This window comes from Dromaius novaehollandiae, chromosome 22, assembly GCF_036370855.1.
Source record: "Dromaius novaehollandiae isolate bDroNov1 chromosome 22, bDroNov1.hap1, whole genome shotgun sequence".
Taxonomy (NCBI): Eukaryota; Metazoa; Chordata; class Aves; order Casuariiformes; family Dromaiidae; genus Dromaius; species Dromaius novaehollandiae.
This window is the reverse complement of record NC_088119.1, coordinates 10,698,180-10,716,694: the sequence shown is the minus strand read 5'-3', so window position 1 is coordinate 10,716,694 and position 18,515 is coordinate 10,698,180. Positions and strand designations below refer to the sequence as shown.

General features: G+C 46.2%; 2 protein-coding genes across 2 annotated transcripts; both read left to right on the top strand.

The window, feature by feature from the left end:
• Positions 1 to 1,726: 1,726 nt before the first annotated feature.
• On the top strand, positions 1,727 to 5,072 carry LOC135330623 (keratin, type I cytoskeletal 15-like). Its single transcript, XM_064524756.1, has 8 exons — positions 1,727 to 2,281; positions 2,505 to 2,587; positions 2,774 to 2,930; positions 3,125 to 3,286; positions 3,693 to 3,818; positions 3,929 to 4,155; positions 4,311 to 4,402; positions 4,796 to 5,072. The coding sequence occupies exons 1-8, from the start codon at positions 1,811 to 1,813 to the stop codon at positions 4,813 to 4,815; spliced, it is 1,338 nt and encodes a 445-aa protein (XP_064380826.1). The 5' UTR covers positions 1,727 to 1,810; the 3' UTR covers positions 4,816 to 5,072.
• Positions 5,073 to 9,986: 4,914 nt separating this feature from the next.
• On the top strand, positions 9,987 to 13,725 carry LOC112993016 (keratin, type I cytoskeletal 15-like). Its single transcript, XM_026116311.2, has 8 exons — positions 9,987 to 10,543; positions 10,767 to 10,849; positions 11,036 to 11,192; positions 11,387 to 11,548; positions 11,955 to 12,080; positions 12,191 to 12,417; positions 12,984 to 13,075; positions 13,404 to 13,725. The coding sequence occupies exons 1-8, from the start codon at positions 10,073 to 10,075 to the stop codon at positions 13,421 to 13,423; spliced, it is 1,338 nt and encodes a 445-aa protein (XP_025972096.2). The 5' UTR covers positions 9,987 to 10,072; the 3' UTR covers positions 13,424 to 13,725.
• Positions 13,726 to 18,515: the final 4,790 nt, after the last annotated feature.

Sequence of the window (18,515 nt, the reverse complement as noted above, 5' to 3'; positions counted from 1 at the left end):
AAATACCGTTGCAGAACATGGCTTCACCCAGTGTGAAGCTGTGCTATTTGCAAGCAGCTGCCTGTGAGCTTTCAGAGCGCCGGCGGCAGCAGGAACCCTCTCTGCAGGCAGCTCCCTTTGCCGTCCGTGCTGCTCGGGGGGACGAGCAAACCGGCCTGCTGCTTCCCCGGGTGCTGCCGAAGCAGGACGGCAGCAGCTACGTTCCAAGAGCAAAGTACGATCAAGAGACGTTCCCGTTCAGCACTCAAGTCCAAGCTCCTTTTTACATCCACGCGGCACATACAGGCACACCGCCCTTTAATTCAACCAACTCTCCTCCCTCTGCCGATGCTTACCATCACGTGCAAGGCAAGCCAATCCCTTCCCACTCGTCTTTTGCTAAGTTCAATGAGTGTATTTCTCCTCCTCTAATATAGAATCTCTTCCTAAAATACTTCTAGGTTGAATTCATCTTCCCTCAGTGTGGATAAGCCAGTTTTGACCAGGTAACGCACAGGAGGCTCCACCAGCTCCTTGCGCTTCCTTCGTGCCAGCCAAAGGACTCGTCCGGAGGAGTCAACGGTGCCGGTATTTAACGCGTAACTGGAAACCAGAACATTAGTTCCTGCTCAGGGCTCTTCTCAGGTTCACAGAGAGTTGAGCAGCACAGATGGAAGCAGCTCCTCACTGAACGTCCCATCTTACATAGGCAGTGGAAAAAAAAACAAAACTGTGTCTTACTCATATTTGCTGTCAGAAGATATTGTCTCACTGCTGGGAAGCTCTCATCATCAAACACAGCTCACTGTAATGAGTTCAGATAATGTTATGTTTTTTCAGATCTAATCTTTGGCACTGTATCCTTTAATCCAACTGATTTTTTTTACTGCACTATACCACTCTACACCCTGCTCTGAAAAATGGCTATTATTAATATGAAATCTGAAATATTAAAATCTGAAATACTAAAAATGTTTCCTCTCACTTTTCCTCCGAGTCCTTTTAAAACAGCTAAAATAAAATCAATGTATTTGCTGGAAAAAAATTACTATGTTCTCCCTTGCAAAATACTTCTGTGGTTCTCACCCCGTTTTCTTCAACAAGAGAAATGACTGAAATCACAATCCTGTGCTCTCAGAAAAAGCTAAATGCCAGCAGGAGCTTCCCCTAGTACGGTCAACGATAACAGAATAAGAAAAATGGTGTAAACTGCTTTTCTATAACAGAGATAGGAAGGCAGCTTTTAAAAGGAGTAACATCTTTCAGTAAATGAAAGTAGATTTCCAAATATCGAATGTAAATTCCTGAAAAAATTAAAGAATAAAAAGCCTCTTGGATGCTGCTGGACTTAAAAATCATTGTCTGTTATCATAAATGGAAGACAAAAAAGTGGAATACTGAATTTCGCGACATATAAGACTGAAGGAGTCAAATGACCTAGGCGGAGACTTAATTAACTCCTTTTACTAGAGATATATTGCCAAGATAACAGAAGCTATGAGATATTATATTATCCAACAAAATATCTAACAAAGAGCCACCCACATAAAATTATAGTGTGTGCTTTGTGTGAATCAACACAGACATACCTGCAGACAATGGTAATGGGTATTACTTACCCAGGACAAAATTCCCTTAGCACATCACTTTTGGCATGAGCACTAAGGCTGGCAAACTCCATGGGAAGCTGGACTGCCTTACAGGTGACACCCACCCAGGAGCGTATAAATAGCGATCAGCAGAGACAGAAAGGCTGCAGTCTCATCTTCTGTATCCAGCTGTGCAGCAGGCTTCGGGGTTGGGCTTGGACACCTTATTGCTTTCTTTCACCATGAGCTGCAGCATCAAGAGAACGTCCAGCACTTCTTACAGAAGCGGTGGAGGGGGAGGCCTCTGTGGCGGGGGCAGTGGCAGGAGTTCCTCCAGCTCCTCCAGGCGATATGCCTCCTCTGTGATAGGCGGTGGAAGCTATGGCGGGGGAGCATGCGGCATTAGCTATGGAGGGCCCATGTATGCTGGCGGCCTTGCTTGTGGCTTCGGTGGAGGCCTGGGAGGTGGCTTTGGTGGTGGTCTGGGCGGAGGCTTTGCTGCTGGGGGCGATGTCCTTCTGAGCGGCAATGAGAAGGTCACCATGCAGAACCTGAATGACCGCCTGGCTTCCTACCTGGAGAAGGTGCGAAGACTGGAGGAGGAAAATGCTCAGCTTGAGCAGTACATTTGGGAGTGGTACAAGAAACAAGCTCCCAGTGTCTCAAAGGACTACTCCTCCTACTACCAGACCATCGAACAACTCCAGAATCAGGTAAGAGAGCCCTGACTAACCGGGTTCCATCTCTTCCACGCAATTCCCATTTGCAAGCACTTCCTTCTTCCCTCTGGCAGTGGCTCTAAGCGGGTGGAAGGTTCCTAGTGGATGGCTCTGTTGGTGGTATCACTGGCAGAAACCTGCGGGGCCATGTCTCCTTTCCTCCTCTTCTGGTTGTGTTGGGCACAAGGAGAATCCGCTCCAACTTACTCTCTTGCAGATCATTTCTGCCACTGTGGACAACAACAAACTGCTTCTGGACATCGACAACAGCAAGATGACTGCTGACGACTTCCGAATGAAGTGAGTGAACCTTGCATGTCTTTTGCGTCCTGCTCACGGACGTCAGGAGACGAGGCACTGCCCCGAGGGCAGTCACTGAGCCCCCATGTTCTCCTACTGGCACACAGACATAGGAAGGGTGAGGGCTACTGACAGCAGTTGTCAGCTCATCTCCCCGTTCCTCTGTCTCTCCTCCGTGTGGCACAGGTATGAGAACGAACTGGTCATTCGTCAAAGTGTGGAGGCTGATATCAATGGCTTGAGAAATCTCATGGATGAGCTGACTCTGGTTAGGTCTTCTCTGGAATCAGAGCTGGAGTCCCTGAAGGATGAGCTGATTGCTCTTAAGAGAAACCATGAAGAGGTAAGAGCCAATGACAAATACTATCTTCAAGAAATACCCTTCTGATCTTTCACAGTTCCTAAAGTTTACGTACCAAGTCAGTTCAGACTTACATCATGTGAATGTCATTCCTTTGCACCTCCATGTTGCTTGGCTCTCTGTCCCTAGTTGAAGAAGTGACCTGTACTCTTTGTTCCTCTCTTTGGACTCTGCAGGAGATGAGGCAGCTGCAGTCCCAAACTGGTGGCGACGTGAGCGTGGAGGTCAATGCTGCTCCTGGCGAAGATCTGACAAAGACACTAAACGACCTGAGAAACGAATACGAGCAGATCATTGAGAAGAACCGCAGAGAGGTTGAACAGTGGTATGAAGTCAAGGTACGTAGCAATGCACCGAGTGGAGCCTCCTTCTGTGGGAAAACGCAGACGCTCCGGTACCGGGCATGCAGTCCTGGGGGGGCTGCTCACAGGAGCAGGAGTCCTTTAGCTGCCAGTGACCAGAAGAGGCTGCGGGGGGGAACACCAGCCTGCCCCTGCACAGCTCGGGCAGCCGCAAGGAAAAGGGGTTGGGGAAGGACGCCAGGGGCCAAGAGGGAGCAGGCTGGGTCTGATGCACAAAGACTGGGTGGCAAGTCAGGATCTGAGGGGCAGTGACTAGGCCGTCTTCCCGCAAGACGGAATTAGGAGGAGAGGCACTGTGGTTATCTTAGCTCTCAGCCAGCAGATGAGCTCCGTGAGGGGGTCTTCTCGCTCAGAAGGTGTGTTTGGTGTTTGACTCCGGCAGATTGAAGAAGTCAATCGGCAGGTCACCTCTAGCAGTCAGGACATCCAGACAAGCAGCCACCAGCTCACCGAACTGAGACGCGAAATGCAGAACCTGGAGATTGAACTGCAGGCACAGCTCAGCACGGTACGTGGGGCAGGTCACCGAGGGCCCTTTCCTCCTTCAAAGGGGACACTCCCTCCGTGGGCAGGGAGAGGTAGTGCTCTGGTCCCAAGCTCCTGCATTTCCACTTTCAGAAAAACTCTCTGGAAAACTCCTTGGCAGAAACCGAATCTCGCTATGGCTTCCTGCTGCAACAAATCCAAGGCCAGATTAACTCTGTAGAGGAGGAGCTGGCCAGTATTCGGTGTGAGATGGAGAGTCAGAACCAAGAATACAAGATGCTCCTGGGCATCAAGACCCGCCTGGAACAGGAGATTGCTCAGTACCGGGCACTGCTGCAGGAGGGACAGCAAGACATTGTGTACGTACTCTGTATTGGAGCAAGGCAATAAGAAATTGTTGTGTACTCCACTGTTAATACAGACTTCCTGTGTGTGGAGCTACATCAACACCTTTTTCCACAGAATATCCAGTGGTCAGTTGTTTTTTCGTGAATTAATTCCTCTTCTTTCACAGTGCCTGTCAAGGAGCTCTCCAAGGAGGTGGGAGGTCCTCCCATTCATATTCTTCTGCTTCCTACTCTCACTCCCAGTCTGGTGACGTGACAGGTAAGATGTAATTTTGTATGGTGATGCTCATCCGTGTGTTATCTCTACGCTGATGACTACAATGTATTTGGTCAGAAAGAAGTTTTGTATTTTGGGCTGGGGAAGATTCCCAGGTCAAGTAGCCCAGGAGTGAGAGAACCTCACTGATTCTGTCATGGAGGAATCAAGGGTTAAAAGACAAAAGCCTTTTTCTGCCCTCTGTCTAAAAGTAAACTGCAAGTAATAAGCTTTATAGGACTGGATATGCTCTTTCACTCATTGGGATACCAAAAATGCAGTCCTGAGAAAGTTTCTAGGCTTGAAGGCATCTGAGCTTCTCCCACTGCTCTCTGCAGTGCAGCAGGAAAGATCTGATTTCCCCCTAAGACAATGATTTGCTCTGTCTTTACACAGGACAATCAAGAGTGTGTTAGAACAACAGCATGATGATGCTGGCATCCTCCACCTCAGACTCGCTGAATGACCCACGGACAAGCACTTCTGCAGCAGAGCTGGTGCAACCAGAGCAATTCTGAAGCCGTGCTTGGTCACCTGCCTCATTATCCCGTCCTCCATTCTGCAATACGCATATTCAACTTGTCTTTCTCAACTCGTCCTTTGTTCAGGGACTTATATTCTGCTGATAACACTGCCTCTAATAAAGCTTTACTTCTGTGATGCAAATAAAAAATGTGTCTGAGAATTAATTTCATTAGCAAACTTTCAGCATGTGTCTGTCTATCAGGCTGCCTAATCAAATACCATGGACCATGTGGTCCTGTAATACTTTGTAACATACTCTCAGAAAAATTTATCTTGCATTAACAAAATGGACAATACAACTAAGTAATGTCACAGAGCTAAAGGGAATGTCACTAATGATAAGCATGAGTCTTGAAGGGAGAGAAGTGTGACATGTACCAAACTACGCCTACGGGGAGTGTCAGAGAGTCAGATGAGACCCTCTCATCATCTGTCAGACCCTCTGTTTAAAAGCAAGAAGTATAAGCTTGAAAGCAGAAAGCCATCCTTGAGACAATTTTTCTCATTCCTGTGTGATTACAAGGCATTTACCACCTTGTTTTCTAATTGCTACTCACGGGTTGCTTTCCAGCCTCTTACCTTGGTGTATCAAGCCGTTTATTGCTAAGTAAATGGTGTGAGTGAAAGGAGGAAGAAAATGTCAATGATGGATAACTTTTTGAAGATTATTTAATTATCTGTTAATATACTAAATTATGCTCAGTGCCACTACTATGACTCATCCGAGTCCATTCATCTTGGGCTTTACTCAGCTTGTCACAGCTAGAGTTCCTGCGGGAAGGGCTGACTCAGTACAGGCTGCACCAATGTGTGTAGGCTTCCCGATATCAAGCACTTCTGTAACTCCGACTGCGCAGAGAATTACATACTGCTAACTGCTGTTAGGCAATGCAGCCTATGTAATGTGTATGTAATGTGTAATGTAATGTGCCTGTTCCCTTTAGTGTCAAGCATAGAAAACATTACTTTTCTGATAGATTTTTCAATTTAAATACTAATATAACCCCAAGAACCAAATTTCTGTCAACATTATCAAATGGCTGATACCATGCCCTATGAAGAATTGGAGACATGTTTCATCTACTAAAAGTATTTTCTATATTTCATTTTTCTGGTTGTTTAAGAAAGTAAAATTTGCAATAAAATAGGAGAAGAGAGGACAATACTAAATCAGAACAGATCTTTTTTTACAAATTTTACCTTCTGTAGATCACTGACAGCAAAGCCACTTCTCAATCCATAATTGTGTGTACAAGTAAATTCACAAAATGAGCCAGTTTTCATCCAATTGCAAGTGCCTGTTGTTCACTCCTCATCTTACCAAATCTGGTCTCTAGTATTTGCTGTTTCATTTAAGTCTGAAGGTATTGTTCTGTCAGAGTAATGAAATGAAAGGTTTTCTCATCATAAACAACCTAGAAGTGTACTATTTAGGTCAGACTTTCTTTCACTAATCTCAGAATTAGTAATTTCAGAACTAAACTTCTAAGAGCGTAAGGACTTTGTGAAATAGATGGCAGCATAAAGAGTCTTCAGTTAAATCTGCAAAACCAAAGCCGTGCAAAATCTTCAGACTGAAAGGAGTAGGGGCACAGCGAAACCGCCGGTTACTGTAGCAGTGTTAGAGCACTGCTGGAGTCCTGTTGATGACAGTACAACTTCTTTTGCATATCGCCATCGATCTACCATCTAATCTAGCACAAGGACCCTCCTGGGGAAAATGTATGGAACATGCCATAGTTGTGCCGAAAGCACGGCATACATCACCGCCAACATCCGAGGTTGGCAGACGCTCCAGAAACCTTGCAATATACTCTATCAGATATCTTGATATCACTGTCTGCTCCTGCCATTTACTTCATTCCATGTCTATGATTCTTTGCAAAAGGTGATACAGTTGCCTGTTGCTCTGAAAAGACCGACAAGAAAAGAGGACTCTGACAGTGAGGAGTTTACAATTCAATTAGTTAACACTGATAATGACAGCATGTTATAGCAGGTAGAGAGGAAGAGACAAGGAGAGGATCACTACACTGGAAGATCTTCGCTTACCTTGGAACTACTCATACAACAAATTCTTCTAAAAGGCAGGAAAGGCTACTGGAACTAAAAGTATTGTGAGAAGTCAGGGTACATTTATGAAATTTTCAATAGATGTGAATTACAGGAATAGCAAGAAAGGCTGCTTCAAGAAAAGAGTAACAGAAATGGAACCTTTGGATGCTGCAAGTGTTCCAGATCAAAACTGTTTCTTTTGTCGGGTTTAACGTGTAAAGCAATCTGACTTACTAACAATTTAGACAGACTGGAGAATTAGAACAGTTCACATTTAGCAGGATTTTCTATACATCTGCAGATGTGCAAGGTATAAGATTCCATCTCAGTGAATCACCTAAGAGAAAAGTAAGAACAGAATTTGGGGTTATGAAATCCATTTATCTGTGAATAAAATTAAGAGATTCACAGATGGATGACGCTGAATGGCGACGGGTGGAGGACGAGGAATGCACAGATGGAGCTCCTGATGAAGCTGATGGGAGTAGTACTCTTCTTACGAAGACCAAAGTTGCCTCACTAGCAGAACAATTAATTACCACAAAATATTTCCGAGGTTCTCCCCTCCCTCTGGTGTGACTAAGACACATACTCAGCAACAGTATCCTAGTTTCTGTGCAAACCACTGACTACTTCTGATTTTTTTGCCAGTTCGGAGCACCTGCTTGTGGCTCTGCATCCAATTTCACCAGTGAGTAAACAGGGCTTGGAAAGGCTTCATATCACTTTACTTCAAAGAAACCTTTCCGATTTACAGAGATTCATGGAGTGCCCTGTAAGCAAAAAGTCCTCCAAGGGAAGATACGATTTCAAAGCTTTAACACTCTCTTCGACAGCTGAACAGCCACTTAACCCTCTCCAACAGAAAATGTCTCGACTTTTCCTGTCATTGCAAGGATTAGGAATGTTAATGGCACCTACAGGGACCTGTTTTTCTGGCTTGTGGAATAAATCAGTGTGTCTGTTCCAAAGGGACTCAAACAGCCATCTCAGGCCAAGGCACTGTGTCCACAAGACAGAGGACCAAAAATCCACAGGAGACATGGAAATGCCCATGAATTACAGAACAGAAAGACGAAAAATGTCTTTGTGATACATTTACAGCACTGAGCGTAGACAGATCGGATATTAAAGAAAAAAAAGACAGAGTCAGAGACAGAGAGACAAAGAAAAGGAATCTGCTGATGGTATAAAATCACAGCATTGGGAAATATCTGGAATTGTTGGGTCAGATGCTATGATGCAAGAAGGCCGAGAAGGACATATAAAATCAACACCTCTGGCACTAATGCCAATCAGCAATAAACAGTTCATAGAGAAGGATAAAAGAGCATTTCAACAATCTAATGAGGAAAACATGACTAAGGAATCACACCCTGTGAGAAAATAATTTTTATTTTTTAATAATAATGATTCAGTTTCAATAAAATATACAAAGCAACTGGTTCTGACGAGCAGATAATTAGAGTGCTACTAATAAAAAAACAATCATAGTTATGAAGATCAAAGTACTAAATTATGTTCTGCGTATCTGAAAATATGTGTAGGGGGATCTAGAAAGGGGTAAATGGCTTTCCCTGATTCTTCAGTCAATTATAACATGCATTAGTGACTTTTACGGGGCTCATTATCGTTGTGGATAAGTGAAAATGTTGCTCCAGCCACAATTACAAGTCGTATGTGAGTAAAATCATAAAATGAATAAAACTGACAAATAAATGAAATAGTACTTTTTAACTCCCAAAGAGGTGAATTCCCACCAAAGTGTAACTCTCACACAAAGAAGCCACTTGTCTTCTAGACTAAAAATTTATGTTTTCCAAGAGTCATTTAAAGGCAAAATCACATTTCCAAACAAAGGTTCATCACATCGTGCTCTCTCCCAGAAGCGCTGCAGTTGTGCCCCAGAGCCTCCGCAGTGTTAGAGAGACAAAAGACAGAGGGGCCGAGGATCTAAAGGGTCATCACAGCTGAGCCTCTACTATGCGAGCACGAAATCCCAGCCGTGAACCAATCATCTTCCCTTCTTTATCCAAAGCCCCCAAAATGGAAGCCTCTTCTAGATCCTTATGTCTCCCACGGATAAAACCAGACTACACCCCTTGCTCTGCAGACAACAGCACTGTCCTTTATTATAGCCGTCGTATTTCCTTTCGCAAAAGCAAGATGATACCGTTTGAGACTTCGCCTTGCTAAGTTAAAAAGCTAAATCCTTTCACTCTCCTCTCACAAGACAGATTAAGTGTTGCCTTGTAGATTCTACATATCCATTTCAATATAAATAAATAACAATAAACAAATAATCTTTGAGTGACTGGAATTCTACACAAAATTCCAAAAATCACCATGACTTTAAACGACGACATCTCTGCATATCCATGTATCTCTGTACAAGACACACAACTGTTTCCTAAAGGCACTGCTACCAGAACTTTTTGTAAAGAGAAGTATCATTGCTTGCTCAGAAATTACTTTATTAGGATTTATCATTAAGCATCATGAAAGACAATACCCACGACTAGCTTTCCCACTAGCAGAGGACCTAAATCCTTAAGAGACCACGTTTCCAGTACCAGAGGCTGGCAGCTCTGACGCATGGTGAAACAACATTCACGCATGGGGTGCATGAGTTCATATTTCTCCAACTATGAAACTAAAGGAGGAAGAGTAACTAGGTGGTGCTTTAATCACCTCTTTTCAGGACAAAAAATTACTACAGAGATCAAGGTGGAAGTATTAAAATGAGTCTCACTCACTGAGTAGCCAGAAACGTACTATCTGAAACAAAATCCAACATGCAGCCACCCACCTACAATTACAGTGCATGCTTTGTGTGAATCAGCTTGCAAACACAATACCTATAGGGAGGGTTGTCCCAAATCCCAAAAGAAATTCCCTTAGCACATCACTTTTGGCATGAGCACTAAGGCTGGCAAACTCCATGGGAAGCTGGACTGCCTTACAGGTGACACCCACCCAGGAGCGTATAAATAGCGATCAGCAGAGACAGAAAGGCTGCAGTCTCATCTTCTGTATCCAGCTGTGCAGCAGGCTTCGGGGTTGGGCTTGGACACCTTATTGCTTTCTTTCACCATGAGCTGCAGCATCAAGAGAACGTCCAGCACTTCTTACAGAAGCGGTGGAGGGGGAGGCCTCTGTGGCGGGGGCAGTGGCAGGAGTTCCTCCAGCTCCTCCAGGCGATATGCCTCCTCTGTGATAGGCGGTGGAAGCTATGGCGGGGGAGCATGCGGCATTAGCTATGGAGGGCCCATGTATGCTGGCGGCCTTGCTTGTGGCTTCGGTGGAGGCCTGGGAGGTGGCTTTGGTGGTGGTCTGGGCGGAGGCTTTGCTGCTGGGGGCGATGTCCTTCTGAGCGGCAATGAGAAGGTCACCATGCAGAACCTGAATGACCGCCTGGCTTCTTACCTGGAGAAGGTGCGAAGACTGGAGGAGGAAAATGCTCAGCTTGAGCAGTACATTCGGGAGTGGTACAGGAAACAAGCTCCCAGTGTCTCAAAGGACTACTCCTCCTACTACCAGACCATCGAACAACTCCAGAATCAGGTAAGAGAGCCCTGACTAACCGGGTTCCATCTCTTCCACGCAATTCCCATTTGCAAGCACTTCCTTCTTCCCTCTGGCAGTGGCTCTAAGCGGGTGGAAGGTTCCTAGTGGATGGCTCTGTTGGTGGTATCACTGGCAGAAACCTGCGGGGCCATGTCTCCTTTCCTCCTCTTCTGGTTGTGTTGGGCGCAAGGAGAATCCGCTCCAACTTACTCTCTTGCAGATCATTTCTGCCACTGTGGACAACAACAAACTGCTTCTGGACATCGACAACAGCAAGATGACTGCTGACGACTTCCGAATGAAGTGAGTGAACCTTGCATGTCTTTTGCGTCCTGCTCACGGACGTCAGGAGACGAGGCACTGCCCCGAGGGCAGTCACTGAGCCCCCATGTTCTCCTACTGGCACACAGACATAGGAAGGGTGAGGGCTACTGACAGCAGTTGTCAGCTCATCTCCCCGTTCCTCTGTCTCTCCTCCGTGTGGCACAGGTATGAGAACGAACTGGTCATTCGTCAAAGTGTGGAGGCTGATATCAATGGCTTGAGAAATCTCATGGATGAGCTGACTCTGGTTAGGTCTTCTCTGGAATCAGAGCTGGAGTCCCTGAAGGATGAGCTGATTGCTCTTAAGAGAAACCATGAAGAGGTAAGAGCCAATGACAAATACTATCTTCAAGAAATACCCTTCTGATCTTTCACAGTTCCTAAAGTTTACGTACCAAGTCAGTTCAGACTTACATCATGTGAATGTCATTCCTTTGCACCTCCATGTTGCTTGGCTCTCTGTCCCTAGTTGAAGAAGTGACCTGTACTCTTTGTTCCTCTCTTTGGACTCTGCAGGAGATGAGGCAGCTGCAGTCCCAAACTGGTGGCGACGTGAGCGTGGAGGTCAATGCTGCTCCTGGCGAAGATCTGACAAAGACACTAAACGACCTGAGAAACGAATACGAGCAGATCATTGAGAAGAACCGCAGAGAGGTTGAACAGTGGTATGAAGTCAAGGTACGTAGCAATGCACCGAGTGGAGCCTCCTTCTGTGGGAAAACGCAGACGCTCCGGTACCGGGCATGCAGTCCTGGGGGGGCTGCTCACAGGAGCAGGAGTCCTTTAGCTGCCAGTGACCAGAAGAGGCTGCGGGGGGGAACACCAGCCTGCCCCTGCACAGCTCGGGCAGCCGCAAGGAAAAGGGGTTGGGGAAGGACGCCAGGGGCCAAGAGGGAGCAGGCTGGGTCTGATGCACAAAGACTGGGTGGCAAGTCAGGATCTGAGGGGCAGTGACTAGGCCGTCTTCCCGCAAGACGGAATTAGGAGGAGAGGCACTGTGGTTATCTTAGCTCTCAGCCAGCAGATGAGCTCCGTGAGGGGGTCTTCTCGCTCAGAAGGTGTGTTTGGTGTTTGACTCCGGCAGATTGAAGAAGTCAATCGGCAGGTCACCTCTAGCAGTCAGGACATCCAGACAAGCAGCCACCAGCTCACCGAACTGAGACGCGAAATGCAGAACCTGGAGATTGAACTGCAGGCACAGCTCAGCACGGTACGTGGGGCAGGTCACCGAGGGCCCTTTCCTCCTTCAAAGGGGACACTCCCTCCGTGGGCAGGGAGAGGTAGTGCTCTGGTCCCAAGCTCCTGCATTTCCACTTTCAGAAAAACTCTCTGGAAAACTCCTTGGCAGAAACCGAATCTCGCTATGGCTTCCTGCTGCAACAAATCCAAGGCCAGATTAACTCTGTAGAGGAGGAGCTGGCCAGTATTCGGTGTGAGATGGAGAGTCAGAACCAAGAATACAAGATGCTCCTGGGCATCAAGACCCGCCTGGAACAGGAGATTGCTCAGTACCGGGCACTGCTGCAGGAGGGACAGCAAGACATTGTGTACGTACTCTCTTTGTAAATAAGGGCTTAATTTCATCACAGTCTTGTCTCTGTCAAGACTTGCAGAAGACAGAGTACAATGTTCTGGTACAATGTACTAGTCTGTTGTAGAAATCTGAACATCAGACAGTTTTCACTGTATCTGCCATGAAACGCATATTTTATAAGTTTAATAAGCAGACCAAACATAGAGGAAAAAGTAAAGCATGCAGTTACTGATGTGCTTTTACAGTTTAGGCAATTCTTCATGGCCTGATTACAGAGAATAAATCTCATGAGAGGAATCACCAAGCCCAACCATACTGTAATGTACTTCCTCCTTTCAACAGATGAACAATCACAGTGGGAATGGGGAGAAGAAGTATTTTACTTTCATAGCCCTTAGCTACTTCTGCTTCTACAGCTTTCTAAGAAAACACAGCTGGAAGGGAATGGAATCATAAAATGAAAAGAACTGGTTCCAAATTTCAGAAAAAGTCTAGCTATTGCACCCACTGCACAGTATGTCACAGTGTGCCTGTTAATGTCATTATTGTTCAGTCATTAAAATCCCTTCCCTTTCACAGCATGTCTCAAGGGTCTGTCCAAGGAGGGGGAGGATCCTGCCATTCCTACTCTTCCACTTCCTACTCTCAAAGTCAGTATGGTGACAAGACAGGTAAGAAACCCCTTCCAAAGAAGATCCTAATTTATCCTCTCCCCGTGGCCTTCCCATTTTGTGCTTCATTTCTATTTGCCTGTTAATACTATTCCCTGTGTTATGGTTTCCATATTGTCACTGCAACAGGTATTAAACCATTCAGTATCAAACCTCTTCACGTCAGGGTGTCTTAGCTTCACTTACAGAAACAGACTAAGCTTCTTCCCCACCTTCCTGCTAATACAGATGGACATTCACGTAAATGGATACATCTGAAACATCTGTGCTGCAGGAGACACTTGACTTCCCATCAAATAGAGTAATGGTTTCCTCTTTCTTTTCACAGGGCAGTCAAGAGTGTGTTAGGATACAAGTAATGACGCTGGTGTCCTCTGATCTACTTACCACTGTCTGACCAACCCGGTGTACAAGGAGATAACACACACAGCACATTCACTGTGTGCCTCCACGACTGCTCCACGGATCGCTCCACAAAAGTTATTCATGAAGCTAAGATGACTCCTCTCTAGGCCTCTTCTAAAACTACCTACTTCTTCCTTTTTGCATTGTTCTTCATATGCAATCACTGTAATCTATATTCATTAATCTGCACTGAAGTTGATAGCTATCTCTAATAAAACTTTACTTTTCTGCAATGCAAAGAAAAATGTGTCCAACAAGCTATCTGGTTTATTATTAATGTTATGAATATTCAAATTTAGGTGGAACGAGTGAGAGAGACATTCACATAGAAATTAAGGTTGTGTATATTATTTAATATGTCCCCAAAGAAAGTTGTCCTAACTTAATCAGATGATATCTGGAAAAACTCTGTGGAGTAGAAGAAATACATTTGTACCGAACACAAGAGTGATACCTACGGGGAAGAAAAAAGGACGGGAGAATCCCTTCTTCATAGTGTGCATGGCAGGGGATGTGCAAGCAGCTGAATCTCCAGGTCAGCAGCTGAACTGAAAGAATCACTTAGAATAACTAAAGCCAAAATTTCATGAAACGTTTGGTAAACTGAAAACATTTGCCTCTGGGTCAACAAAAAATCCATCATCTGCAGACAGCCTTCTCTACCAGTTTCAGATAAGGACTGTCTGCTCCTGTCCAACAAAAGCAAAGGATTAGAGCCACGAAACAAGTCAGAATGAGAAGTTTTCCTTCTGACCCAAAGTTCAGTTGTTAGGACCATCCCTGCTGACACGCTGGGAGATCGAGGCCGAGAGAGAGCTCTAGCCCCACGGCCGGGCAGTACTCTCGGTGGGGCGCGGAGGAAAGGTTCAGCCGTTCTTACCGAAACCGTTCCACTTCATATAACATACTTAGCATGGTGTGGGCTAGACAGTGGAAGAAGAATTGCTGAAATGACTCTCTCATTCAAAACTTACACATCTGGGTTTCAGCCTCTCATTTGCACCGTGCTGAGAAAGCAGCTCAACAGGGTCTACCACATATCAGGGAGTGATTCAATGGACAAATAAGGGTGGGTCTCCCAAGCCCTCACTGTTCCTGAACTGAACGCAAGTCACTAACATTTTTTATTCTGTCAAACACCACTGCGCTTGCACTTTGGTTTGCAAACAGATTCAGGTTAGCTAAAATTTCGTATTTTCAGATAACAATTTACCATTTAGAAAGGCACCAAACTGTCTAGAGATTACAATCCAGCCTTAACACAGCAGGGCGGGGAGGTGAGAGGAACTCTTTCCCTAGAAAACAAAAGGGATTTGGAAAGTCAAAGCAGAAGTGCCTCTCCCCTGAGTCACAAAAGGACTCTCATGCCACAGGCTCGTACACGCTCATGTTCTACCTTGTGCTATGCACTTCTCAGATTCACCAGTTCTGACTACCTCAAAAAAAGGTCTAGACCTCAACATTACCTAACTATAATGTGCTTTGGGATAAAGCACCTGTTTGACCGCAGTTTAAGAATGCTTCTGGGCCCAGGAGGGTGCTGCCTGCCGCCCGGCTGCCTCGCAGGAACCATGTGGAGGCTCCTGCTCCGCTGCGCTGCCGTCTTGAGCGGGGAAGAGGAGAGAGCTCAGCCTGGGCGTGCTGCCCCTCGGGCCCTGCAGGTCCTTTCAGTGGGGGTGACCTAAACGGGGGCTGCCGCCGCAGCTCAGCTGAGCACACCCACCTTTGGCCTTCCTTGGCTTTGCTGCCGGGTGCTTTTAAGGCAGGATACACCAGAGCACAGTCTGCCTGTCGTGACATCAAAGCCCATCAAAGCAAGATGGGGTGAGCTGAAATCAGGCAGAAACATCTGCAGTTTCCAGGCATGTGCACGTTTTACTCTGCTACACGGAATAAGCTTTTTTCGAAGCTCATGCAGCAGCATGTCAGTTCACAGAGCATCCTCTAGTGGCAAACACGGAAAAGACACCACGGGCTTTGCGACAGCCTGGGAAACGGTTAGGCCAACGAAGGAACAATTTAAAACTCTGTAAAGAATTCCGCTGGAAAAGGAAACCTCTGCCTGCTCTTTCTCCTGCCTCCACTGGCACCACAGGCTGCCTCGAGACCTGGCACCGCTCTCCTCCCCCGGGCTCTGATCTCCTGTCCCCACAGCTGAGGAACCTGCCCATCCCCTGCGGAAGCAGCTTGCCCTTCTCGGAGTATTATAAAATCCTGCTCGCTGCTACTTTTGCCCACGACAGCGCCACGTCCTACCTGGCTATCGTACCTACCTGCTGAGAAAGCAAGTCATCGAATCAAGCAGGGGCAACTGTATAAAGTAAAACGTGTTTCGTGGTCACATTCTCCACAAGGAAAATGTGCTGCTAAAAAGCAATGGAAGAAAAATTCTTCTAACAAAATACATAAGTAAACTGATATTTTTACGGAAAAATACAGTAATAAAATAGATCAATTTTCCACAAGAGTAACATTCTAATACCAGATGGGGCAATAAAGCAAAATAATAGGTTGCCATTAAAAAGGATAAAGATGCTGATTTGACAGGAATTCCTTCATTATGAGGAACAGGAAAGAGAAAGAGAATAAGTACCTGGTTTACGTAATGCTCTCTGAAGGTTTTGAGGTAATTCCACATGAAATCAGCAAATCCAGATTAAGTCTAACCCTAGTGGACTGTTTTTGCATGCTTTTCATTCATGTAAGCTGTTTTGTCTCTATGTTCAACTCATTTAGCAGCAGCAGAAGCTGACAGCCACAGAAAGCCAAGGAACCTGATGTTACCCATGAAAGAAGAGGTGGAGGATTTTATTAAGAACGAGGCTTAGCTCTGCGGAGCTGTGTTTATAACCCAGGGCTGCAGGGGGGACTGCAGAGAGACTGGCGTTTTCTACTCTTCCCACTTCCAAGGGCAACCAAAGGTATTCTGCATCGCAGTCTCTGCGCGTGCTTGACTTTCTTAATTCTGGAAAACAATCCTCTCCAGCTGCGTAATATAAAATCTTCAGGAAGTCAGACGAAGCCTGGGCTATAGAGCATGTTAATAACTGCTTCCGTGGGTAACACCACCTCTGAGAGGCGAAACTACCTGGGTAGAGGAGAATCCCCAGCGAGGACCATCAACGAGCAGCGACGGAGCTCTGAGCTGCGTCCTGCGGCTGAGGACTGCCCTACGCCTGCAGGACCCAGGCCCACGCCGAGCGCAGCCGAGCAGCGCTGGCTCCCCAGGCAGCTGCCGTGGGCGGGCAGGCACCCAGCCGCGGCTTCCAGCCCCTGCGGCCGTGGGCACGCGCCTCCCCAGGGCTCCCGCCCCCCGGCTGCGGGGCGACGGCTCGGCCAAGCCGGGCGGTGCAGCCGGCAGCCGGGCAGGCCCCTTCCCCCAGCGCCGGGCAGCCTCTCCCGGGTACCCTTCCCCCTGCCCCTCACCACCATCTCCGGTAATCAAAAAAAATCTCGCGATTCGCTGTGCCTCCGACAAAAAAAAAGACAAAAGGAAAGGATGTGAAAAGGCTGCTTTTGTGATACGTCTGGTATCTATTAGCCTGCCATAGTCATGAAAAATAACGGTAGTCAAGTTAGGACAGTCCAAAAATTCTTACAGAAAAATCCGTTCTTTCTGTGGCGCAAATAACACGTTTCATGTTACACTCAACATTTTGCAGTGTCAATCCAGCAAACTTCTGAATTTCTCTAGGTGTCCGCACACTATGGCAGGCCTTGGGGCAAACACTCTTTCCCCATCGACACAGTAAACATGCAGTTTCAGGTACACTGCAGCAGACTTGCACAACGTGCTTAGCACTGCCTCAAGAGAAGTTTATGCACATTGCAATTACTCTTAATAGCCCATTATTCACGAACCCACGCTCGGAGAAACAGCGCAAAGACTGGCTGCGGGGAACACCTTTCCGCCGGCCTGCGCTGCCCCGGCTGCGCGGAGCAGGATCACAGGTGCTGACGGCCCTGTTAATCTCTTTTCTCTTACAGTATTTCTAATCTTAGTTCAAGTCTTGACAATAAAATAACAATAAAATAACAAAATAACAACAAAACAATAAAATAACTGTTCCTGCGTAGCTTTTTTTGTCTGCATGCAGACAGTGACACTCTGACCCGACTCGCGGCACTGGCAGCAGTTACCAGTTACCCGTTGGGCAGGTTTTTCCTGCAAGGCTGAATAGGACATTCAGACCGAGGGGGAGGAACGGCCAGCGTGTCTCTGGCAGGCAGAACTACCCTCCGCAGCTCTTCGGAAAGCTGCATATTTCTCCTGCGCGAGTTGGAGGGTCGCGTGGATGCAGCAGCCCAGAATTCGGGGGTGCTGCTGCAGCTGGGCTGGGTACAGCAGCGGTCAGGGGATACGCAGTGCACATACCGCACATACCAAATGGTATATTGTGTACCCGAGTCACTGCAGAACTGCTCTTTTTGATTCAGCCTAATAATCAGATACAGAGAGTTTTGCAAGCGAGTAAGGTGCTCCACTGGGATATGACTCTTGTTCATTCTGGGATACAGATTGCCCACGCAGAATACAGCTATAGAAACACGTCTGAGAGCCCTTAAGAACAGTACCTAAGATAGCCAGACAGCCCCACTTCCACAACAAAGCACATTCGACTGAAATGACTAAATTCTTATTAAGTGGCAAATTAATTCCATCAATTACAAGTGAAAAAGCAACATAAAACCTGGAAAAATAGGCAACTATCAGTCTACATAAATGCAGAGCTATGAAGCATAGAAAGCTAACATGGGAGGCTAATGACATCCGGAAAGAAAAGTGGCTGGTATAAGTTATGGCAAAATGAATAAATTTTAGAAGTATATAGGGACAACAGGAATTCAATGCCTAATTACAGGATAAAGAAATAGATACTTCTTTATTCAATAATTATTTCTTTGCAGTATTTGGAAGTAAATAAGGTGATCAGATACATTCTCCCTCATTAGCAAACTAGTGGCTTTTGAACAGTTTCTACTATTAACAAAATTTCTCATTTGCAAACTCAGGTAACTTCTACCCAAGCAGCCT